The sequence below is a fragment of the Meles meles genome, chromosome 2 (genome assembly GCF_922984935.1).
Source record: "Meles meles chromosome 2, mMelMel3.1 paternal haplotype, whole genome shotgun sequence".
In the NCBI taxonomy this organism is placed as follows: domain Eukaryota; kingdom Metazoa; phylum Chordata; class Mammalia; order Carnivora; family Mustelidae; genus Meles; species Meles meles.
The window spans coordinates 122,228,297-122,254,240 of NC_060067.1; the positions used below are offsets into that span (position 1 = coordinate 122,228,297).

The 25,944-nt window shown below is 37.6% G+C and overlaps 1 protein-coding gene across 5 annotated transcripts in view; it reads right to left on the reverse strand.

Moving 5' to 3' along the window:
- Nucleotides 1-25,944, reverse strand: part of PTPN13 (protein tyrosine phosphatase non-receptor type 13) — a 204,684-nt gene that overhangs the window by 143,079 nt on the left and 35,661 nt on the right. For all 5 annotated transcript variants that reach the window (XM_045997255.1, XM_045997257.1, XM_045997256.1 and 2 more), the window contains exon 2: nt 10,079-10,198. In XM_045997255.1, the coding sequence (XP_045853211.1) occupies nt 10,079-10,193 (115 nt within the window). In that variant the 5' untranslated portion in view covers nt 10,194-10,198. The remainder of the gene's footprint in view (nt 1-10,078; nt 10,199-25,944) is intronic.

The window sequence follows — 25,944 nt, forward strand, 5'->3', positions numbered from 1 at the left end:
GGTAAATATTCACTTTTTCATGAAAATGCTTTTGTTTTGCCAGTTTAAGAGGACATTAAATTCTATCTGCACATTCTGGTACAGTAGCGATTAGCCACATACAGCTTTTAAGAATTGGAAATGTGGGGCGCCTGGGTGGCTCAGTGGTTTAAGCCCTGTCTTCGGCTCAGGTCATGATCTCAGGGTCCTGGGATTGAGTCCCACATCAGGCTCTCTGCTCGGCAGGGAGCCTGCTTCCCTCTCACTCTCTCTGCCTGCCTCTTTGCCTACTTATGATCTCTCTCTGTCAAATAAATACATAAAATCTTTAAAAAAAAAAATTCTCCTAAAAAAAAAAAAGAATTGGAAATGTGACTAACATAAGTAAGAAACTGAATTTCACATATATTTTAAATTTTAAAATGAAAGTACACCTGCGTGGCTTAGTTGGTTAAGTGACTTGTTGATCTCAGGGTCATGTATACAAGCCCTGTGTTGGACTCCATGCTGGTCACGGAGTCTACTTAAAAAAATAAATAAATTTAAGAACGAATATTTAATCAGATATTGGGAAATTGCTTAAAGTATGCTTGGAAAAAAAAACTAAGAAAAAAAGTATGCTTGGAACAGCTTAAGTATGTAAATATACTTTTTCATCAATACATTTCATAAGACCTAAATATTCTTGATGAAATATAGAGTATATTGAGATGGGTTGTGAATATAAAATAGATTTTAAATTAGTATAAATAAGTGTACATCGTATTAATACTTTTTTATATTGACTACATATTAGAATATTTTAATAGATTAAATACAATAAAATTAACTTCATCTATTTCTTTTTAAACCTTTTTAAAAATGGCTCCTAAAGAAAGGGGAACCCTCCTACACTGTTGGTGGGAATGCAAGCTGGTGCAACCACTCTGGAAAACAGCATGGAGGTTCCTCAAAAAGTTGAAAATAGAGCTACCTTACATTGGGTCCCACATTGGGTTCCCTACTTAGCAGGGAGTCTGCTTCTCCCTCTGACCTCTCCTTATGCCCCTCCCCCTGCTTGTGCTCTCACTCTTTCAAATAATTAAAATCTTAAAAAAAAAAAAGGTAAGAGTTTCAAAACAAACAGAAATCCCCACAGTTTCAAATTAAGAAAAAAGGCTAAGTTCTAAATTTAAAAATAATTTTTCAAAAACATTTGATATATTTTTAAAGTAGCTTTATTAAAGCATAATATGACACATAATAACTACATATATTAAAAGAGTACAATTTGATGTTCTGACATTTGAATACACTTGTGAAGCTATTATCACTATCAAGATAATAAACATATCCATCACCCCACAAAAGTTTTCTACCCTGCATTCTATCCCTTCTTCAACCTCTCATCCCCAAGCAACCACTAATCTGCTTTATTACTATAGTTGAGTTTACATAATTTAGGGTTTTAGATTAGAATCATACCGTATGAGTTTTTTTTTTTTGGTCTGACTTCCTTCATTATTTTGAAATTAACCCACATTGTTCCATGTATCAAAAGTTTACCTCTTTTTTTCTCAAAAAGTTGAATAGAGCTACTCTACGACCCAGCAATCCCACTACTGGGTATTTACCTTAAAGATACAAATGTAGTGATCCAATGGGGCACGTGCACCCAAATGTTTATAGCAGCAATGTCCACAATAGTCAAACTATGGAAAAAACCTAGAGATCCATCAACAGATAAATGGATAAAGAAGATGTGGTGTATATATACAAAGGAATACTATGCAGCCATTGAAAGAAATGAAATCTTGCCATTGCAATGACGTAGATGGAACTAGAGGGTATTATGCTAAGTGAAATAAGTCAATCGGAGAAAAACAATTATCATATGATCTCCCTAATATGAGGAAGCTGAGAGGCAACATGGGGGGTTTTAGGGGTAGGAAGGGAATAAATGAAACAAGATGGGATCGGGAGGGAGACAAACCATAAGAGACTCTTAATCTCACAAAACAAACTGAGGGTTGCTGGGGGATGGCGGGTAGGGAGAGGGTGATTGGGTTTTGGACATTGGGGAGGGTATGTGCTATGGTGAGTGCTAGGAAGTGTGTAAACCTGGTGACTCACAGACTTGTACCCCTGGGGCTAATAATACATTATATGTTAATAAAAAAAAGTTTAGCCCTTTTTATTGCTGTGTATTGTTTCATTATATGGACATACTACAATTTGTTTATCCATTCAGCTGTTGAAGGACATTTGATTTGTTTCCAGGTTTTGCCTACTTCAAATAAAGCTAAGATGAGTATCTACATACAGGGCTTTGTATGGACATAGGTTTTAATTTCTTTTGGTTAAGTACTTTTAAGTGTATGATAAGTGCATATTTAAGTGTATATTTAACTTTTCAAGAAACTTATAAAGCAGTTTCTAAAATGTGAAACTGGATCATTTTATATCCCCAGCAGTATATATATTCTAATAGATGTGAAATAATATCATTGTGGCTTTAATCTTACATCTTCTCAATGACGAATGATATTGAGATTTTGTATTTATTTCCCTGAAGTCTAATAATTTCAAGTTATTTGAAATCAGAAATTTGTATATCTTCTTTGGAAAGCTAGCTCTTCAAATCTTCTGTCCATTTGGGGGATTTGCTTGCTCCTTACTATTAAGTTTTCAGAATTCTTTATATATTCTGGATACAAGCCTTTTATCAGTTAGATCCTTTACAAATATTTCCTCCCAGTTTGTGACTTCTCCTGTCATTCTCTTAATAATGTGTTAAGAAGATCTTAGGGGGGGCGCCTGGGTGGCTCAGTGGGTTAATGCCTCTGCCTTCGGCTCAGGTCATGATCCCAGGGTCCTGGGATCGAGCCCCGCATCGGGCTCTCTGCTTGGCAAGGAGCCTGCTTCCTCCTCTCTCTCTCTCTCTCTCTGCCTGCCACTCTCCCTACTTGTGATCTCTATCTGTCAAATAAATAAATAAAATCTTAAAAAAAAAAAAAAAAAAAAGAAGATCTTAGGGTCCTAAGATTGAACACCCTGGGCTCTGTGCTGAGTGTGGAGCCTGCTAAAGATTCTCCTCTCCCTTTCCTTCTGCTGCCCCCCTCACTCTCATGCTCTCTCTCAAACACACACAAATTTTTTTTTTGCCTCTATGTTTATGAGTTATATTGGTCTATAGTTTTATTTTCTTTAATATTGTTGTCTGATTTTTTACAAAAATTTATTTATTTATTTGACAGAGAGATCCCAAGTAGGCAGAGAGGCAGACAGAGAGAGGGGGGAAGCAGGTTCCCTGCTGAGCAGACAGCCTGTTGTGGGGCTCAATCCCAGGACCCTGAGATCATGACCTGAGCCAAAGGCAGAGGCTTAACCCACTGAGCCACCCAGGTACCCCTTGTTGTCTGATTTTGATATTAATGTTGACCTCAGAATTAGTTGGGAAGTATTTGCTTCTCTTCAATTTTCTTTAAGTGTTTGATACAGAATTTGCTATTATTTCTTCCATAAATTTTTAGAATTTTCTAGTGAAGCAATGTGGGCTTGGGATTTTCTTTGTGGAACATTTACAAATATACATTCATTCACCTTCATAGATATAGGGCAATTCAGGTTGTCTACTCATTCTTGAATAAACATTGGTAGTTTCCGTCTTTTAAGGTGTCCGTTCCAATTTCAACACCGAATTTCAATTTCCATTTCAATTTTTTCAACATCTTTGGTCCTAACTTTCCCTTATTATTCCCTTAATATCTGTAGACTCTGAAGTGATGTCACTTTTGGCCCCTGATGTTACTTCTCTAAACATCCTGAACATCCTAGAACATCCTCTAAACATCCTAGAAAGGCAATCAATTTTTAAACTTTATTGTCAGGTATAATGAAGTAATTTTATGGCTCTAAATAGGTATTGCTCATAATGACTTATTTTAGGATAGTTATATAAGTTCTGCTCTGCCAACACTAATTCTTATAAGTCATTAAACCAGGCCATGTTTCCTTATCTCTAAAAATGATTAGGTGAAATGCATTAAGAACTTTCTAGATCAAAGAGTTTGATTCTATAAATAAAAATAAACACGTATGTGTGGTTGAGTTTATGTATCCCTTGTATGTTATTTTTCCCTTTCAGTAGCAAGAAAATTTCCTTAAAAGTATTTACTTTTTATTTTTTAAAAAAGATTTTATTTATTTATTTGAGAGAGGTAGAGAAAGCATGAGCAGGGAGGAAGGACAGGGAGAAAGAGAAGCTCTGCTGAGGAAGAAGTCTGACATGGGGCTTGATCCCACAACCCTGGGATCCTGATCTGAGCTGAAGGCAGACACTTAACCAACTGAGCCACCCAGGTGCCCTCCCTAAAAGAAAGTTATTTATAGGGGTGCCTGGGTGGCTCAGTGGGTTAAAGCCTCTGCCTTCGGCTCAGGCCATGATCCCAGGGTCCTGGGATGGAGCCCTGAGTCGGTCTCTCTACTCAGCGGGGGGCCTGCTTCCCCCTCTCTCTCTCTGCCTCTCTGCCTACTTGTGATCTCTGTCTGTCAAATAAACAAATAAAATCTTTATTTAAAAAAATATTTATATATATATATATTTATTTACTTATTTATTTACTTACTTATTAATAAAGTTATTTATTTATTTGGCATAGATACCTGAGAAAGGGTACACAAGCAGGGGCAGTGGGAGAGGGAGAAGCAGGCTTCTCACTGAGCAGGGAGTCCAATGTGGTGCTCAGTCCTGGGATCATGACCTGAGCCGAAGGCAGAGGCTTTAACCCACTGAGCCACCCAGGCACCCTGAAAGTATTTATTACTGAAAGCAAATGCACAAAATTAAAAACAAAAACAAAAACAAAAAAACAAAAAAACTTACATTTCACTTAATTTTGATAATAAAATAATACACAATTCTCTAGTAAGACTGTTTTTAAAGTAGAATTTTTTTGTTCCTCAAAAAGCGAGGAACAGATGACAAACATTGCTTTAAACTAATGCTACTGGAAATAAGTGAGTCTTAATTATCTGTAAAGCTCATTAAAAAGTACTTGTCAGCTGAAAAAAAAAAGCGAGGAACAGAGAAGTTTATTTGATATTTGTCTCAGATATCTGTAGTAATTTGTTTTCATTCACGCATAAGTGTTTATAATGAAATACCGCCAAAAATGTCTATTTGCCCTGCTCTCTGCAAACTTATTCAAATTTGTTTCCCAAAAAGAAAAAGAAATATAGCAGACTTCTCAATTTTCCAAGGATATTTGCTGTTAACTCTTTGTTTTTATTTAGACAGTGAATGTTGCTCATTTTTAGCACTTTATCAAAATGCTTTATTCTATTTTTTTTTTTAAAGATTTTTTTTTTATTTTTATTTATTTATTTGACAGCGAGAGACAGGAGATCACAAGTAGGCAGAGAGGCAGGCAGAGAGAGAGAGAGGGAAGCAGGCTCCCCGCGGAGCAGAGAGCCCGATGTGGGACTCGATCCCAGGACCCTGAGATCATGACCTGAGCCGAAGGCAGCGTCTTAACCCACTGAGCCACCCAGGCGCCCGCTTTATTCTATTTTTAACTATTTATTTAATTTACCAATTTCATTAATTATCTTATTTAATAAACAGGGAACCAGAATGACTACACATAAAGGGGTTTATATCCTTGTCTCAGTAAGGGAGAATATCTCTTTTCCTCTGATTAGTCATGAAGGGGCAACATTAGCAACAACCAATCATCCACACTAATATTTTAAAATCCCTTAGATTCAAACACTGTTTTCTGCAAAGAGCAACAGTTCCATAATTAAGAAAAAGAAAATGACAGTTTTGGGGAACTAATATTGTAAACTAAATATTCCAGGGCAGAAGTAATTTCATTTCTAAAGATGATCTAGAACGCATATGAAGATGGCATTGCTTTCTTATTATCTAGGACTACTCAGTTCTTGCAAGAGTTCATCCATGATGTAAAATCTAAAATCTTAAATGAATATATATTTTCTGACATTAGCTATGCCGTCCAATCTATTAATAAAGTGCACTGAGAAGCATACAGTTAGAGTGTCACGATATGGAAGGACCCTTAATGAAATTCTTCCAGAACTTTTATTTCACTTACCACTTTAATATCCTAATTAAAAAAGAGGCAAAAAAAGAGAGCGGTGTCCCTGGATGGCTCAGTCAGTTAAGCATCTGCCTATGACTCAGGTCATGATCCAGAGTCCTGGGATTGAGCCCCACAGAGCCCTGCATCTCACTCCCTGCTCAGTGGGGGAGTCTGCTTCTCCCTCTCCCTCTGCTCCTTCCCAGCTCATGCATACTCTGTCTCTCACATAAATAAAATCTTTTAAAAAAATAAGCAAAAAAGTAAGATCCAGCTGTCTACTATATACAAGTGATACCTAAATTACAATACAGATGATTTGAAAGTAAAGAAGGAGAAAAGATATACTAGGAAAATGGCAAGGAAAGGAAGCAGAGGTGGTAATATTAAGAGCAGACTGGATAGAATTTAAGTCAATAATAATAAAAGGGAATAAAAAAAAGAGTTTTTTTATATTGATAAAACATCCAGTCCATTTAAATTAGTCATTAGCCATTATATGCATCATACGAAATAGCACAAAAACACATATTGGCAGTAGTAAGAAGACAGGCAAAGACATCATTATAATGGGAGATTTTAACTATCTCTATGAATTCGACAGATTAAGTATACAAACTCATACGGTTACAGAAAAATTTTAAAAGCACTAATATTAACAAGGTTAATTTATATCCTAGAAATCGAATATACACATTCCTTTCAAATTCCCACAGAATATTTTACAAAATAGACCATGTGCAAGGCCATAACAAAATCTTGGAAAAATTCTAAAAAGCAGTCACATAGATCACACATTTTAATAATCATAAGACACTAAAACTAAGAAACTTGTAATGAAAAGAGAACTAATTACCAGCATTACCATCATCTAAATGTGGAATTATAGTTTTCAAAAAGTTTTATATTTTTACTACTTTGAAAAGAAAATCATTTATTATTTATTTATTCATTTATTTTTAAAAAGACTTTATTTACTTATTTGACACAGAGAGAGAGAGATCACAAGTAGGCAGAGAGAGAGAGGATTAAGCAGGATCCCTGCTGAGCAGAGAGCCTGATGTGGGGCTCATCCCAGGACCCTGAGATCATGACCTGAGCGGAAGGCAGAGGCTTAACCCATGAGCTACATAGGTGCCCAGGAAACTCATTTAAATATGATGTTTTTCAATAAGGTCATGCTTAGGTTATCATTATTCTATGAATAACAACCACAATAATTTCGTTTTTAAAAAATAGGCCAAAAGCCTTAAATTGCTGGGAGGCTCAAAAAGATGAAAAAACATCTTCTTAATTTGTGTTCAATAATCTCCCAGTGGAAATGTTTATTTCCAGCCTTGTATTCATAGGAGCTCATACTTGAACCTATATACTGAAAAAGACACAGGAGCCATGTGCAAGTTCAAGATAGAGAAGAAACGTGCTGGCTTCGGCAGCATATATACAAGATAGAGAAGAAACACCACCCATCAGAACTAAAACTAAGGTTTACATAATAGGCACAAAAAGACAAAACCAAAGGGCGCCTGGGTGGCTCAGTGGATTAAAGCCTCTGCCTTCGGCTCAGGTCATGATCCTGGGGTCCTGGGATCGAATCCCACATCGGGCTCTCTGCTCAGCAGGGAGCCTGCTTCCTCCTCTCTCTCTGCCTGCCTCTCTGCCTACTTGTGATCTCTCTCTCTGTTAAATAAATAAATAAAATCTTAAAAAAAAAAAAAGACAAAACCAAGAGAAGAAAATACATTTTAGAAAAACAAACTTCTTAGAGACCACTGTATTTTACTTGCTTTTCTACCACTAACATTCCTATTGTTATTCATAAGGGGGTATACTAGAAAACCAAGACCAAACCATTCCTTCACAAAACTAAGCAAAGTAATAATTTTTATTTCAGTTTGTTATAATCATCAGGAGAAGAACTTGGGCCAAAGAGACACCATGTTATCAAACAAAGAAATGAAAATCTAAGAAATTTCAGGTAAAAAACAAAATCAAATAAGCATAAATTCCCTCCAAATAAATACAAATTTCCAAATGGCAATTATAATAGTTGGTAATTTCTAGACTGCCAAAGAAGCCAAATTCAATTTCTCTGTATTACTGTTGTTTCCCTGTGAATTGGACTGAAGGCCTTATGGTATCCAGCTCCCACTGGACAGTGTTTAAAACCTAAATGCCTCACAATTCATTTTATAACATAACCAGTCTCTCCATTGTAATGTGCCAATATGCTGTGCAGTAATTTTATCTCAATGACAAGTACTTTACATTCAGACATTCAATCTCTATTAACATTATAAAATTTGAAAGAAGAAAACCCCCAGGTATTTGCAGTGTGCCAGATACTCTGTATGAGTCATGGCCAGGGCAGTGATCCTGCCATTAGTATAATAAAAAGAGGTATTATCTCTCCCTCCTTTGAACATCTCTAGTACTTACTGCCCCAATCATTTATTTGGCACAGTAAACTCTACACATGCATCCTGTCTGATCTGAGTGAACCTTTAAGGCCAATGGTGTCATCCTCTACTTGGGATCTTCCACACAAAACCTCATAGCCAATAGTTGTTTCTTAAATATTAAACTGACTATTAGCTAAGGAATACCACCAACATATCCTTCCTTCAACAACATCTTTAGAGCACGGTTACTGCTCTATATTCTGGAATACATATGCTTCTTAATTGTCTGACAATTAAAATTAAAATGAAGCAAAGACAAGGTCTACTTAAAATAGCTAGATTTAAGTACATGGCATTATATAAAATGAATACATTTTCTTTAGAGTAATCCTAACTCTAATCAAAGATTCTCAAACACCTAGTTTATAGCAGAATTGGGAGGGCCCTAACACTGTTTCAAATTCCTGTCCCTGGATTAGAATATAAAAGCAACTATGACAAAGCGTTATCACCTGTCTCCAAACATTCTTCCTCTCTGCTCTAGACCTTCTTATACTCAATGAGTGGTCACCCTTACACCTTCCAAAAGGTTCCCATGGCTCATGGTCTTCAGCAATTTCCCTGCATAATGATTCTTTCACAGGTATCAGAATATCCTTAAGGACTTGATAAACATAAATTGCTGGGCTCTACCCCTAGAGTTTTGCATTCAGTAGGTCTAGCATGGGCCTACATTATTTGCATTTCTAACCAGTTTCAGGTGATGGTGATGCTACCCATCCAGACACCACACTTTGAGAAACCATTATATGCTCAAATCTTCCCCCATTTCTGTAATGATTATTGTGTCTGATTAAATTACTCAAAACAGTTTTAAAGTTTAATTCTTCTTTTAGATGAAGCTTGGTTTCTTTATTTACTATTCTGAATAGATTTTGGCCATGTGGTCTGAAAGGTGAATACCATCTTCATGTAGAATGTTTCAGTAGAGTATTAAATGTTTCTGGACAGTGACTCCCTAACTTTTCCAGCTCCAAAATGCCACACAGTCATTTGGACCAGGTGATCATCTCTATAGGGAAGCACCAAACCAGTTATTCAGTCTACATTATCCCAATTTGGAGTTACAGGGATACACATATTATTGTTTCCGACAGGAATGTTTCCCCCTTCTTCTCCTCTGGTTAACTTCTCTTCTTTCAGATCTTAGCTCAGAGATGACTTATTCAGATCTTAGCTCAGAGATGACTTTTCTTCCCCATGACCAGGTCAAATCCTATTGGGGGTCATAGCCACTGATTCCCCTCCTTTGTAGCCCTTGTCATGGTTGCATTTTTTACATTTGCTTATATAAGTATTTTAACTAAGAGCAATTTTCTGCACTGGATTACAAGCTCCAGTCAATGTTTTTGATTTTGATCAGCATTGTATTTTCAGCACCTAGCACAATATGAGGGACAAAGAAGATGTTCAAATGAAGGTAGAGAAGATCTGAGCTTTTTTAGTCCAAAGAAAGATAAGAAAAAGTATTCCTTTCTATACTCTTCCTCGTTACATGTTTATCACCTGATACGCAAAAAAAAAAAAAAAAAAAAAAAAAAAGACAAGACTTACCTTTTCTGAATAATTCTTGGAGACTTTCAGCACTTTGATTTAATACAGCCCATATTTCTTCTTCCTGCAGAGGTCCACCCCGCACCTCGAGGGCCTCAGCTAGTGACACGTGCATATTACCTAAGAAGCAAAGGTAACAGATGGGGTACACATCAGCAACTTGTACTGCACTTACAGTAGTGAAGTTCCATACCAGTGAAGAGAGATGAGGTTCCTGGCTACCTAATCTCTCAATATGGTCTTCAATCTAAGTATCACCCTACAGCTCAAATTCATAGAGGAGAAAGGAACTGGAGGGGAAAAAAACCTCAAACCAGCTCCTTGCCCTAGCCCCATAGGGCCAGCTTTTTGGTCTGAACCAGAAAACAGATGATGACTATTTCATGGAAGAAAGCAGAGAGTTCAAGGTACCAGGAGGCAGCAAAGTGCAGATATTACATCAAAACAGCCAGACCGAACAGAAGGCCTTTCAGATTATAGTTTGAGGCTTCATTCTACGCATCCCAGCTAAAATGAGGAGAGGAGCTCCTACAGCCTCAGTGTGTGGAGCTGAAATAAGATGGAACACATTTCTTCCATACACTAACTGATTTCTCTTTGATATACATAGTATAACTATAAATTTTGCACCGAATGGACTTAAGTACTTCTAGATCCAACTATGCTGCCAACTTATCATTTGCCCTTGGAAAAGTCATTTCATGTCTAAAACTCAGTTTCTCATCTGTGACATGGGAATAACAATAATAATTAATAATAATAATGCCATTTGGGGGTTTATAATGGGGGAAAAGTCTATTCCTGTAAACATGCTTTGTAATCTAACTCTATGGAGAATGAATTAAAACTCGGAAGGGTGGGGGCGCCTGGGTGGCTCAGTGGATTAAGCCGCTGCCTTCGACTCAGGTCATGATCTCAGGGTCCTGGGATCGAGCCCCGCATCGGGCTCTCTGCTCCACAGGGAGCCTGCTTCCTCCTCTCTCTCTGCCTGCCTCTCTGCCTACTTGTGATCTCTCTCTCTGTCAAATAAATAAATAAAATCTTAAAAAAAAAAAAAAAACTCAGAAGGGTGACTTTGTAGAGACATTTTTGTAGGGTCAATTTTTTTTCAATGGCATTCAATTAAGTGGGTGATATAATGACAATTTTTAAGGTTTTCTATGGGGCAAAATAATCCTACTTTCATTGTGAAAGGCAAGAATGCAGCTACTCAGTATCATCATACATTAAGTTTCCTACACTGACATTTCTTGAAAAGACAATTGCTCTTGATCACTAAGATTTCTAACCATCGCAACCAATTTAAGTGTAATGTGCATAATGTATATCTCTTGGTAGGCAGAAACAGATGGGTTTGGAAAAGAAGCTAGAGGAAGTGGAAAATGTTAAATGCTTATTTTCTGTAATTATATCCTTCATTAAATTTTAAAAATTAACTTATAAAAAACAGCTGTTTCAGACAAAAGCTGACTTTGTTTATTCAACTAACAAGGATAGATAATATTTTTTAAAAGTTTGTATTTATGTTCCTTTAACCCAGACTGGAAAAAAGCAACTCCAGCTATAAATGAGGACAACCTTGTCCTGCCACTTTCCTTTTCAAATGTTTACCATAGCATTTTATGCTTAGGATCTGCCTTGAGGAGTGTGCACTTAAATGCACAATGTAGTAGTTAAAAGGGAGATATAAGATATTGCTTAGAAAAAACCAAAGGCATTTTTACTTAGCTTATACAGAAGTGATTATTTATTCAGGCACCCATCCCCCCCAAAAAAACTGTCTCTTATGCACTTGATTAAATGATAGTACATTTTAAAAAAAGAATAAGCTGTGTTGCTTTCTAAGAGACATCTGAGTTATTATCTTCTGCATAAAGCACCGTACGAAATTTGAAGTTTCAACAGATGCATCAAGATATTATTAGAAATTAGATACCAACCGGATTTGTGAGAAAGTCTACCGTGTAGCAAATTTCCAAAATAAGATTCCTGAGAACTGGTTACCTTGCTCTAAAGCCTGCACACAAGATAAAAAGAGCAGAGAGAAAATTGCATATGAAGAATTTCTTTGAAGATGGCTATACTGATTTTCATGCCCCCACTAAAGCAGGAGGTGTATAGAAAGGTGCCTTTGTTTGACCCTACCTGGCCAAAGAGGCCTCCATTGGACCCCTACGAGTGCTTCCCTGATATTAGGGAGAACGCCATTGGGAGGACACCATAGACTGGTGCCTGAGGAGGGCATATGAGATTCAGAGTGAGGAAGCATGCTATTTTTGGGATAGAGAGGTGTAAATAAACAGGCCCACACAGATGGCCAGCTTGGAGCTACCAAAATACTACTGAGATGATGAAAATGTTACAAAATTCAGGTTGTGGTAATGGCTGCATAACTCTGTGTCTGCACTAAAAACCACTGAAGGTACATTTTAGAAGAGTAAATTTTATGATATGTCAATTATATCTCAGGAAATTTATCTTAAAACTAAAAAAAAAAAAAGAAAACCAAAAACCCAACCCTATTCAGAGTACCTCTTGAGTTCCCAGAGTACCTACAGAAGGGGGAAGGGGGGGAAGGGTGGATGAACAAGGATGACAGGGTAGGAATAGAGGGAGGAGAAGGTAGAGGAAAAAGAATTCAGTACTGGCTCATAGGAGGAATCATTTTCTGAAATGTTACAGGAAATGTAACTCCAGTAAACGTCTCTGAAAAACACACAAAAGTACACATAAGAGTCAGCCTTAAGAACTTACAAGTTTATACTAACCAGGCAGTTTTAATTACGGAATTGACACTGTATTTTCACCTTGAGTGACTGTAGTTATTAAGTGCCTATAAGGAGAGAATGATGGACCTGAGTTTTTATTTTTAATATTTATTTAAGAGAGAGAGAGTGTGTGTGCGTGTCCACATGCATGCGAGTGGGAGAGGGGCAGAGGGAAAGGAGAGAGAGAATCAAGCAGGCTTCACGCCCAATGTGGAGCCCAATGCGGGCGTTTGATCTCACCACCATGAGGTCATGACCTGAGCCAAAGTCAAGTGTCAGGCACCTAACTGAGTCAGATTCCAGGTGCCCCAGACTGAGTTTTTTACATAGAGGCAAGACAAGAACTTCTCTTATGAAAGGAATGAAAGAAGGAAGAAAGGATGGAGGGAAGGCAGGAAGGAAGGAAAGGAAGGGGAACAAAACAAACTGCTTATGATTATACCTTATGCATTGTAAAGAAAGTGATCTGTATCACACACACAAAATTTTAAATCTTAAGGTACAGATTTTTACTTATTTTTAAAGGAATAGGTTTTTAAAATATAGTTATTTCCTGTAAGAAAATGAAAAAGTAAAAGTAACTTCTCAACCAACAGAATTTTTTCAGTGTTTGACTTCTCTATCTATAAAGATGACTAATTCTACTTCTGTTGTTTGGTTCAATCAGGCTGAATTATATTTTATTAATCCTCTTAATTTTTATTAAAATTTTTTGTCTATTTAGTGTAGTGGGATCTCTATGCATCTCTGGTTGGAACTTTTGGAACTCCAAAACATAGAAGGAACATTGTTTTTTAAAGCAATATTATCTAGCTAACAGAATAGATTGGAAATTTGTAATTTATAGTTTGCTAAAAAAGAGGCTTAAGATTTTTAAAAACTGCATCACCCCTCTAATTGCCCAATCTCAAAACTTAATGTAATGTTAAAGCAGCTTTCTAAAAATCAAACACTATACCTTCTAAATTGTCACCATGTTTGGCAATTGCTTACGATCATCATCTTTTTTTCTATTACTTTTATTCACCTTTACTACAGGTTTCCAGATCATTAGTTGTGAAAGGAAAGACAAGACAAAGGAATGAAAGAAAGGCAGAAGTAGAGGATGCAAAAAGAAAAAAAAAAGAAAAGTGGAGAAAAAGAAGCTTGAAGTCAACTAATAGATGAGGGAAACAATCTGTCATGAAAATTAATATTTTTTTAAGATTTTTTTTTTTTTTTTTAATTTGACAGAGGGAGCGAAAGCACAAGCAGGGAAAACGGTAGAGACAGAGAGAAGCAGGTTCCTGCTAAGCAGGGAGCTCAATGTGAGGCTGGATCCCACAACCCTGGGATCATGACCTGAGCCGAAGGCAGACGTTTAACGCATGACCCAGGCGCCCCTGTCATGAAAATTCTTGAAAGTGTATTACTTTAGTCATTTTCTTTAGGCACAGTACCAGATAACGTGGGGTAGAGATGTATGACTGGAATTATTTTACTATCAAAGAGGTTCTGCTTTACAGTAAATTTAACCGTATTCTTCACTTTTGTTTCCTTGAATGTTGTTGGTTACATAAATAAGTTTAAGGGAAGGCTTTCAAATAAGAAAAATTAATTATATTACATAACCAGAATCATTATTGTGTTTTTGGTTAACACAAGTATTAACTGTCATGACCTTAAATCTGTGTCCAGTCCCACAAAGCCACAAAAGGATTCCAACAGATGTCATTTTAATCCTGAGGGATTTGTGTCACTCACAAATAGGGAGCCCAGAAAAGTGATTCCAGAAAGAATGAAATAGTAAACATATTAATTGAATCCAATCAAGTCATGTAACAACCTGTCTGGGGGTGGGGGGTAGACTAATGAATTTGGTGTGTCTATGTTGATTCTAAGGAAATAGGGCTATAAGATTACCCTATTTTAGAACAAAACAACTGTGAGTGTGCCACTAGTTTTGGGCAAATATCCACTCACCGTCTGGGCTAAGGACATCTTTGGTCATTAAAAAACTATGAGCTAAGAAAGCAACCCCCAAAATTATAAGTATCTTTTAACCTAAAAGATTCACAATAAAGTTAATAAAAAGTTTAAGAGAAATAAGCTCATATATTAGTATTTTTGAAAATTAAAGAACCTTTGGGGCACCTGGTTGGCTCATTTGGTCAAGTGTCCAACTCCTGATTTCGGCTCAGGTCATGATCTCAGGGTCAGGGGATTGAGCCCTCCATGGGGCTCCCCACTGGGTTGGGTGTCTGCTTGAGATTCTCTCTCTCTACCCCTCTTCTTGCTCATGCATATACTCTCTTTAAACTAAATTTAAAAAACTTGGGACACCTAGGTGGCTCAGTTGGTTAAACCACTGTCTTCGGCTCAAGTCATAATCCCAGGGTCCTCAGATCAAGTCCCCAATTGGGTTCCTTGCTCAGCAGGGAGACTGCTTTTCTCTCTGTCTCTGCCTGCTGCTCCCCCTGCTTGGGCTCACTCTCTCTCTCTGACAAATAAACAAATAAATAAAATCTTCAAAAAAAACCTTAAAAAATAAAATGAAAGAATCTGTATATATTTGGTATTTAGTTGTTTCTAATGTTTAAGAGAACTAGGTCAGATACAATAACAGATATACTTTGTGATGTCAATTTAAATAAAGTAATTGGGAAAATGAGTTCAGACTTGTATTCTAAAATGTACAAAATGCCACTGGAACATCTAAGAGAACTTAAATCTCAGCATACTTACAAGTTTTCATTCATCAGGTTTATTTAAGTACTTGGGAAGGGTTTTTTTTTTTTTTTTTCCTTATGGTCAGTCAGACAACGGAAATATCTTTTATTTTTAAAGAGAGCACAAGTGGAGAGGCAGAGGAAGAGGTAGAGAGAGAATCTCAAGCCAACTCTGCAATGAGCAAATCTGGCACAGGGCTCAATTTCACCATCCCGGGATCACTACTGGAGCCAAAACCAAGAGTTAGACGTTCAACCAACTGTGCCACCAAGGTGCCCTCGAAATACTTTTAAAAATTTACTGTTAGTTGTATGAGTGCAGTTTAAAATATCTAAGAAAATTTAACTAATAAAGTTTGGAAAATGTGATTATAAACCAAAGAACTCCTTAAAAGTAACTATTAAAATCGTCTATAAGTATAACTAAATTGACCTTAGAAGCTTAAGAACTAGGCTTTAGAATTTCTTATTTAATAAAAATTTAAAAATTATTTTCAATAACCTTTTCTGTATACCATAATACCCCGGTGGCCATTTTTTAAAAACTCTATTTATCTTAGAAAGAGAGAAAGAGAGAGATAGCACACAAGTGGGAGGGGCAGAGTGAGACAGAAGGAGACTCTCAAGCGACTCTTCACTGAGCATAGAGCTGACGCAGGGCCGACGTGGGGCTCAATCTCATGACCCTGAGATCAAGACCTGAGCTAAAATCAAGAGTTAATGTTCAATGCACTGTACCACCCAGGCACCCCAGAGGCCTTTTTTTTTTTTTTTTTTTTTAAGTTAGGAGAAAATCAATTAGACAAACTCTTCTTAGATACAGTATCAAATGGAAAAGGGGACCATCTTGCATGGTTGACGGGAATGCAAACTGATGTAGCTGTCTTGGGGAACAGTATGGAGGTTCCTCAAAAAGTTAAAAATAGGGGTGCCTGGGTGGCTCAGTGGGTTAAAGCCTCTGCCTTCGGCTCAGTTCATGATCCCAGGGTCCTGGGATCAAGCCCCGCATCGGGCTCTCTGCTCAGCAGGGAGCCTGCTTCCCTTCCTCTCTCTGGCTGCCTCTCTGCCTACCTGTGATCTTTGTCTGTCAAATAAATAAATAAAAAAAATCTTTAAAAAAAAAAGTTAAAAATAGAGCCATCCTATGATCCACCAATTGTACTAGTAGGTATTTACCCAAAGGATACAAAAATACTGATTCTAAGGGGCACCTGCACCCCAAAATTTATAGCAGCAATGTCCACAATAGCCAAACTATGAAAAGAGCCCAGATGCCCACCTACAGATGAATGGATAAAGGGGCACGGTGTGTGTACACACAAATACACATAGAGACACACACACACACACACAAATATTATGCAGCCATCAAGAAGAATGAAGGCTTGGGGCACCTGGGTGGCTCAGTGGGTTAAAGCCGCTGCCTTCAGCTCAGGTCATGATCCCGAGTTCCTGGGATCGAGTCCCACATCGGGCTCTCTGCTCAGCAGGGATCCTGCTTCCTCCTCTCTCTCTGCCTGCCTCTCTGCCTACTTGTGATCTCTGTCTGTCAAATAAATAAATCAAATCTTTAAAAAAAAAAAAGAAGAATGAAGGCTTGCCATTTGCAACAATGTGGATGAAACTAAGGGGTATTATGCTGAATGAAATAAGTCAGTCAGAATAAGACCAATACTATATGATTTTACTCATATGTGGAATTTAAGAAATAAAGCAGATGAACATAGGGGAAGGAAAGGAAAAATTAAAAAAAAAAAATGAAAACAGAGAAGGAGATGAACAATTGTCTGAGGATGGCATTGCCCTGTAGGAAGCCTGTGGGAATGACTATAAAGGGACATGAGAAAATGATTGGAGATGATGGGTATGTTCATTACCTGTGTTGTGATGATGATTTCACAGCTGCATAAATATTTCGTAACTTACCAAATTGTATACTTTAAATACGTATAGTTTATTATATACATATGTCAATTATGCATCAATAACACTGTTTAAAAGAGGAAAAACAATCTAAACTTTACAAAAGCAAGACAGCAATGCTTTTCTTTGTCCCATGAAGCTGTCTGAATTTTTTTTTATTGTCAGAAGAAACCAACCCCCAACTTAGGTAACACATGCTTTTAAAAACAAAACATGCTGAGTGAAATAAGTCAAACAGAGAAAGAAAATTACCATATGATCTCCCTGATATAAGAAATTTGAGAGGTAACGTGGCAGGAGTTGGGAGGTAGGAAAGGAAAAAATGGAATAAGCTGGGATCAGGAGGGAGACAAACCGTAAGAGACTCTTAATCTCACAAAACAAACTGAGGGTTGTGGTGGGGTGGGGGGTAGGGAGAGGGTGGTGGGGTTATGGACATTGGGGAGGGTATGTGCTATGGTGAGTGCTGTGAAGTGTGTAAACCTGACGATTCACAGACCTGTACCCCTGGGGCTAATAATGCATTATATATTAATAAAAAATAAAAAATGTTAAAAATAAAGTCATATTCCTGCAAGAAACAAAACACTTGTTTTCTAAGAGTCAACTTCTCCTACTTAAAAAAAAAAAATCTGTAAGACTACAAAAACAAAATCTATGGCTAAGGTCTACAATCTTCCCTTCCTCAAACAGCCAAAGCATATCTAAGATGCCATGTAACTTAGACATTGGTAAAATTAGAATTTGTACTTTGATAACACAGTCTTTTTAAAAACCCATTATTCAAGAAAGCAATCCCTTGTTTTTCTCTCAACTTCTAATTTTGTAAGCATTTAGACCCAAAATGATAAACACAATAATTAGAGGACACATTAAATAGTGTGAGATTATTTCTACTTTTTAACTACTGATCCAGAATGGTTGACACCAAGACAGATACATTCAAAGTAGAAATAATAAAAGCACTATTATAACTCTAGAGGACTGAAAGTGAATCTCCCTAAATAAATGAATAAATACATTACAAATTCCTTCCATTAGGGTATAGGTATAGACAGATTAAAGAGTGGGGAAAAAACATTATTGCCTAATATAGTCCAGAAAGATTAAGGAAGAATTGGGATTTCTTAGGAGAAAAAGAGATAAAACCCAGTGAAGTTTTAATTGGAGGCTGCCACAGAATAGAAAACAGCATGTGTCTAAACATTTATATTGAAGTTGGAGCAAGGCTTAATATTTGTCAACTTTTCCATTTTACTTTTCCAGTGAGAGAAGAGAAACTAAAACAAACAAGCCTAAATTGCTTTTCTGAGCCTCTGGCTCATGTCAACCACTTATCTAAACAGAAATCATATATGTCTATTCCCTGCTTTCAAAGACAGCTTCAAAAAACAAGAAGAAAAACTCTGGAATTCTTCGCTTTCTATATATCACTTAAACTTAGGAGAAAAGTAAAATGGGGGGCGCCTGGGTGGCTCAGTGGGTTAAGCCTCTGCCTTCAGCTTGGGTCATGGTCTCAGGGTCCTGGGATTGAGCCTCGCATTGGGCTCCCTGCTCACTGGGGAGCCTGCTTTCCTTCCTCTCTCTGCCTCTCTGCCTACTTGTGATCTCTGTCAAATAGATAAATAAAACCTTAAAAAAAAAAAAAGTAAAATGGGAGGGGGAAATCCCTAATTTCACATGTTACACTCTCCTCACCAACTGGGAAGTACCAACAGAAAGTAACGTAATGATAGAATTTCAGTTCTGAGTATTGTCTTTCTATATCACCCCTCCTTCCCACCCACTCACTTTTGCTAAGATCATTGCTTTTTTTTGGTCAGACCTTTGGAAATGCCTCCTGAAGGATCATTGCTTTAGAGCACTTACTGGTTGTCCTCAAGAAATGCAGACTTAAAATATTATCAGAGGGGGCAGCAACTAAAGGAAACAAATATGCATAAAGCATGAAAGATTAAGAAAAAAAATTAAATTTGTCCCTTATAGCATAATAAACCAAAAGTGTGGTAGGCAGAACTGTGAAATTGCCCTGAACATTCCTTCAATGTTATGAACAGCCTATGTAGGGGGTACATGGCAAAGACCAGGAGTGGCCTACAGGAGCAGGCAGTGTACTCCAGCAAACGACCATTAAGAAAATGGTCCTCCAATCACAAGGAACTGAATTCTAACAACCAGTGAGCATGGCATAGGATTCTGAGCCTCTGATGATACTGTAGTCCCAACTGACATCTTGATTTCAGTCTGGTTAGATCCTAAAAGGGGATCCAGTTAATTTACACCCAGACTCCTGACCAATAAGAAAAGTAAAATCATAAATGTGTTGCTTTAAGATACTAAATTTTAAGCTGATAATTTGTTACACTAGAAAACTAATACAAATTTTGGTACCTGAACAAGGGATGCTGTATTAACAATAAAAACCTGAGCATGGCTTTGGAATCGGATATTGAATAGAAGCTGTGAGAATTTTGAGACATGTGATAGGGAAAGTCTAACTTGCCTTGGATAGAATGTTAATTGACATCTGGACCTTAATCTGGATGCTGCAGGTAAGGACTCAGAAGGAAATGAAGTACCATGTTCTTCATTTGGAGATACTTGGAGATACTGCGGGTCCAGTTTCACACCACCACAATAAAATGAGTATTGAAATAAAGCAAGTGAAATGAAATTTTTGGTTTCCCAGGGCAGATATATTATGTTTAAACTATAAACTACTAAGCGTACGATAGTGTTATGTTTTTTAAAAAAATCACTGTATATACCTTAACTTTAGTGCTAAAGAATGCTAAGTGCCATCTAAACTTTCAGTGAGTTGTCATCTTTTTGCTGATAGATGGCAAGATGCCTTGATGTTGATGGTGCTGACTGATCAAGGTGGTGGTTGCTAAAGGCTGGGTGGCTGTGGCAAATTCTTAAAATAAGACAACATTGAAAATGCCACATTGATGGACTCTTTCAGAATGGCACCCATAGTATAATTTTTTTAAAAACTGGAGTCAAGGGGCGCCTGGGTGGCTCAGTGGGTTAAAGCCTCTGCCTTCGGCTCAGGTCATGATCCCAGGGTCCTGGGATCGAGCCCCGCATCGGGCTCTCTGCTCCGCAGGGAGCCTGCTTCCTCCTCTCTCTCTGCCTGCTTCTCTGCCCAGTTGTGATTTCTCTCTGTCAGATAAATAAAATATTAAAAAAAAAAAAAAACTGGAGTCAAGGGGCGCCTGGGTGGCTCAGTGGGTTAAAGCCTCAGCCTTCGGATCGGGTCATGATCCCAGGGTCCTGGGATCGAGCCCCACGCTGGGCTCTCTGCTCAGCGGGGAGCGTGCTTCCCCCCTCTCTCTCTGCCTGCTTGTCATCTCTGTCTGTCAAATAAATAAATAAAATCTTAAAAAAAAAAAAAAAAACAACAACTGGAGTCAAGCTGGGGCGCCTGGATGGCTCAGTTGGTTAAGCATCTGACTCTTGATTTCTGCTCGGGTCATGATCTCAGGGTTGTGAGCTGGAGCCCAGCGTTGGACTAAACATTCAGCAAGGAGACTGCCTGAGATTCTCTCTCTCCTTCTTATTGTCCCTCCACATCTCCCACGCTCTTTCTCTTTTAAATAAATGAAATTTTAATGATAAAATAAAAACTGGAGTCAATCCTCTCAAACCCTGTTCCTGCTTTATCAATGAAGTTGATGTAATATTTTAGATCCTTTGCTGTCATTTTGACAATCTTCATAGTACCTTCACCAGGAGTAGATTGTATCTCAAGAAACCACTTTCTTAGCTCATCCATAAGAAGTCACTCTTCGTCTGTTAGTTTTATCGTGAGATTGCAGCAATTCAGTCACATCTTTAGGCTCCACTTTTCATTCAAGTTCTTTTGCTATTTCTACCATAGCTGCAGTTACTTCCTCTACTTGCACTCCTCAAACACATCCCCCACTCGAGGCTCAGAATCCTATGCCAAAGTCAACTTCTTCTAAAAGTCCTATTAATGTTGATACAGTTACCCCTTACCATGAATCATGAATGTTTTTAACGACATCCAGAAAAGTCAATACTTTCTGGAAGGTTTTCAATGTATTTTTCACAGGCCCATCAGAGGAATCACTGTCTATGGCAGCTATAATCCTTACAATACGTATTTCTTAAATAGAAAGTCACAAATAGTCCTTGATTGAGGGCTGAGAATGGATGTTGTGTCAGCACGCACGAAAACAACATTAGTCTTGTACATGTCCATGAGAGCTCTGGGGTAACCAGGTGAATTGTCAATGAGCACTGATATTTTGAAAGGTATCCTTTTTCCGGAGCAAGTAGGTCTCAAGAATGGGTTTAAATATGCAGTAAACCATGTTATAAATAGATTTGTTGTCATCCGGGCTTTGTTGTTCCATTGAGGTGCAAGCAGATTAGATTTCACATAATTTTTAAGGGCCCGAGGAATTTCAGAATGGTTGAGTATTGAAAGTCACCAGCTGCACTACCCTTAACAAGAGAGTCAGCCTGTGTTTTGAAGCTTTGACGCCAGGCATCAACTTTTCCTCTCTAAGCAAACCAAAGTCCTATATGGCATTGTCTTCCAATAGAAGACTATTTCATCTACATTGAAAATCTGTTTACTAATGCCTTCAGTAATCATCTTAGTTAGATCTTCTGGATATCTTGCTGCGGTTTCTACATTACCACCTGCTGCTTCACTTTGACTTTTATGTTTTTTTTTTTTTTAAGATTTTATTTATTTGAGAGAGAGAGAACATGAGCAGGGAAAGAGGGGTAAAAGGAGAGAGAAGCCCTGCTTGGCAGGGAGCCCGACTGAGACTTGATCCCAGGATCCTGAGATCATGAACGGAGCAGAAGGTAGACGCTTCACTGACTGAGCTACTCAAGCGCCTTTGACTTTTATGTTATAAAGATGGTTTCTTTCCTTAAACTTCATGAAATAACCTCTGCTAGCATCCATCTTCTCTTCTGCAGATTCCTCATCACTCTTGGCTTTCAGAGAACTGAAGAGAATTGGGTCCATGCTCTGGATTAGGCTTTGAAAAGGGCATCTTGTGCGGCTGGTTTGATCTTCTGTCTTCTATCCAGGCCAATAAAACTTTCTCCATATCAGCAATAAGGCTGTTCCACTTTCTTATAATTCCTGTGTTTGCTAGAGTAGCACTTATTAATTTCCCTTCAAGAATTTTCCCTTTGCATTTACAACTTGGTTAGCTGTTTGGCACAAGAGACCTAACTTTTGGCCTATCGTGGCTTTTGAAATGCCTTCCTCACTAAGCTTAATTATTTCTAGCCTTTGATTTCAAGTGAGAGACATATGACTCTTCCTTTCACTTAAAGGCCCTTGTAGAGTTATTAATTAGCCCAATTTCACTATTGTTGTATCTCAGGGAATAAGAGAATCTGAGGAGAGGGAGAGAGATGGGGGAACTGTCAGTTGGTGGAGCAGTTAGAGTACATGCAATGTTTACTGATTACATTAACAATCTTATATTGGCACAATTTGTGGCATCCCAAAACAATTACAATAGTAACAGCAAAGATTACTGATCACCACGGCACCATAACAAAACAGTTAAAAATTTGAAATCTACAAGAGAAAATACTGTTGGAAAAATGGCACTGACAGACTGGCTCAAGGCAGGTTGCCACAAATATTCAACTTCTTTAAAAAAAAAAAAGTATCTGCAGAGTGCAGTAAAATGGGGTATGCCTATACTGGAAATTGGAATAAGGGGGACCCTTGCTATATAGTAGCAGAAAGCTTGGCAACATTGTATCATACAGTTACATGGAAAGCAGAACTTACCAGTGTTAAAACTGGATATATGACTAAGGACATTTCCAAGTGATGTGTTGAAGGTGTTGTCTGGTTCACTTTTGTTCTTTATAGTAAAATGCAAAAGGGAAGAGATAAATTGAGGAAATAGCTACTAAAGAGAAAGGAACTAGGCCTAGATGATTTCTAAAATGCCCAGCCTCTCCAAATAGAAAGATGCTAAAAATAAAAAATGTTTAACAAAAGTACAATGGAGAAAGAGACATTTTTTATAAAGATTTTATTTACTTATTTGAGAGAGATAGAGTCCATGAGTGCGAGTTGGGGGGGCTGCGGGGGGAGGGATAGAAGAACAAGCAGACTCCACACTAAGATGAAGCCTAAGGCAGGGCTCGATCTCACCACCCTCAGATCATGACCTGAGCCAAAATCAAGAGGGAGGCTTACCTGACTGAGTCACCCAGGCACCCCAAAAGATGACTGTCTGGTAAGATTTCAAAAAGATCAAAAGGCCAAAGATTTAGTCACACAAAGGACCCTTTCAATATTTTAAGGGCCTCTAGTAAACTTTGGAGTTTTCCCTTAGCCATCTCAGCAGGAGGCAAAGACAAAAAAAGGATTATTTCATTTCTTGAAAACCCTACAAGTCTAACTTTTGACAAATGCAGTGAATCCCTGTGAAAGCCACTCAAAACCCAGAGTTTGAGGAAATTATTTCAGCATAAACACTACCAATTTGAACTAAAAGGAAACAAAAGGAATATAAAATGGAAAAAGGCTATTGGACTCCTCCCAAATGTCACTGGCAGAAAGAAGTCTGATAAAACAAAGCAACTGCAAACATATATAACCTTCAAGAAAAGGAAGAATGTATCAGAAGGCAGAACCAAGACTGGGAAGATAGAGTTGAGAGCCATGTCTGTCTGTTCCCAGGCTTTGAAACCTAACTCAACCCAGCTGGGTTTGGTCTGCCAACATGGATTTCAGAACTGTTATGGACCAGTGACTCCTTTTAAACTTTCCATTCTGTCCTTGCTATTTTGAACCATAATGTCTATAATAATTATCCCATGCCTGTACCACTATTTTACGTTGTGATGCTCTTTAATTTTACCGGTTCGCAGATGACAAACAGGAGTCTCACCTACATCTAACTTAGATGATTTAACTAAGACTTTGAACTTTGAGCTGATGCTTTAATAAGATGAGAAACCTGGGAACCATGGGAACAGGTGGATTTTGCTTCTGTGTATGTAAGGTGTGGGAGACATGAATACTTCAGGTCCAGAGGGTAGACTGTGGTAGGCAGAATTCTGAGGTGGACTCCTGCCCCTCTGGTATGCCAGACCTGTGTAATCCCTTCCCCTTGGGTGTGAGCAGGACTTATCAGTAACAAAGGATAGTCGCTCAGTTGATTAGGTTATGTTAAAGAAGACTCTGTTGGAGCAGATTGTTTGTTTGTTTTAAAGATTTTATTTATTTGACAGACAGCACAAGCAGGGGAGCAGCAGACAGAGGGAGAAGGAGAAGCAGGTTCCCTGCTGAACAGAGATCCTGACATGGGGCTCAATCCCAGGACCCTGGGATCATGACCTGAGCCCAAGGCAAATGCTTAAATGACCGAGCCACCCAGGCGCCCACTTCATGTTTTAATTGACAAAGCAATTTGCACTGAGGTACCTTTTATAATACTCTGGGATGTGATGTTAGATGGTCCAGAAAGGTTGACCAAGGCTCATACTACTCCAAAGTGAAGTACTCACATAAGCAAGACAAACAGTGACAGTTTATTAAAGAGATTCCTGCTACTTTTCTGATTTTCTACCATTTAGCCTTCAATGTCCATTTATGACCTAACTGATAAGAACCTGACTTTTAGAGGTGTTAGAAGACAGAAGGGAAGAAACACTACTTATTCAGCATATACTAGAATATTGTAGGTGAAAGTGATGTCTATCTTCACCTCCTGTCCTTTCTTACAAATCTATTAAATCTAAAAAGTTTGGGTAAATTTATACCACAGTAAAATAAAGTAGCAGGAGTCATTCTATGTTAATGTGGACAAAATCAACTTTGATTCTAGAGAAAATAAATGAAAAGAGTAAGCCCAAACAACTTCAGAAGTCACAGATGCATAATAAACCTAAGCATATTTCAGTAGTTCCAACAATAATTACAACTTAATATACGGAGAGAGTAAAAATTCTACTTAAACTGCTCTGTTCTAAAAATGATTTTGATAATACCAATTTCCACTTCGAAACGTTTAACATGTCAACCTTAAGAATGACTAATTTTTATATCTAAGTAATAAATTCAACAAATCTAAAACCCAAATCTAAAAACATTAAGCAGCAACAGAGATATTTATATTGAATGCTGTTGTTCATTATGTGATTTTCATATTATTTCACATAATATAATTGTGATTAACTAAATTAGATTATTGTTATAGTTTAAGTAGTAACATGACTTACAAGAACTCATGAATTTAATTTCAAACCATGGGGTTTGGGCTACTGTCTTATTCTGCTGGGACTCCAACTAACTCTAAAAGGATGTATTTCTCAAAGTGTCATTTTTATATCTACAATTTTAATTTAATTATCTACACAGTTCTCTTGTGTAACTGTCATAAATAAGAATGACTAATATGCAAAATAATGGAGAACTTTTTACACAAGATAAAGGAATTCTGGC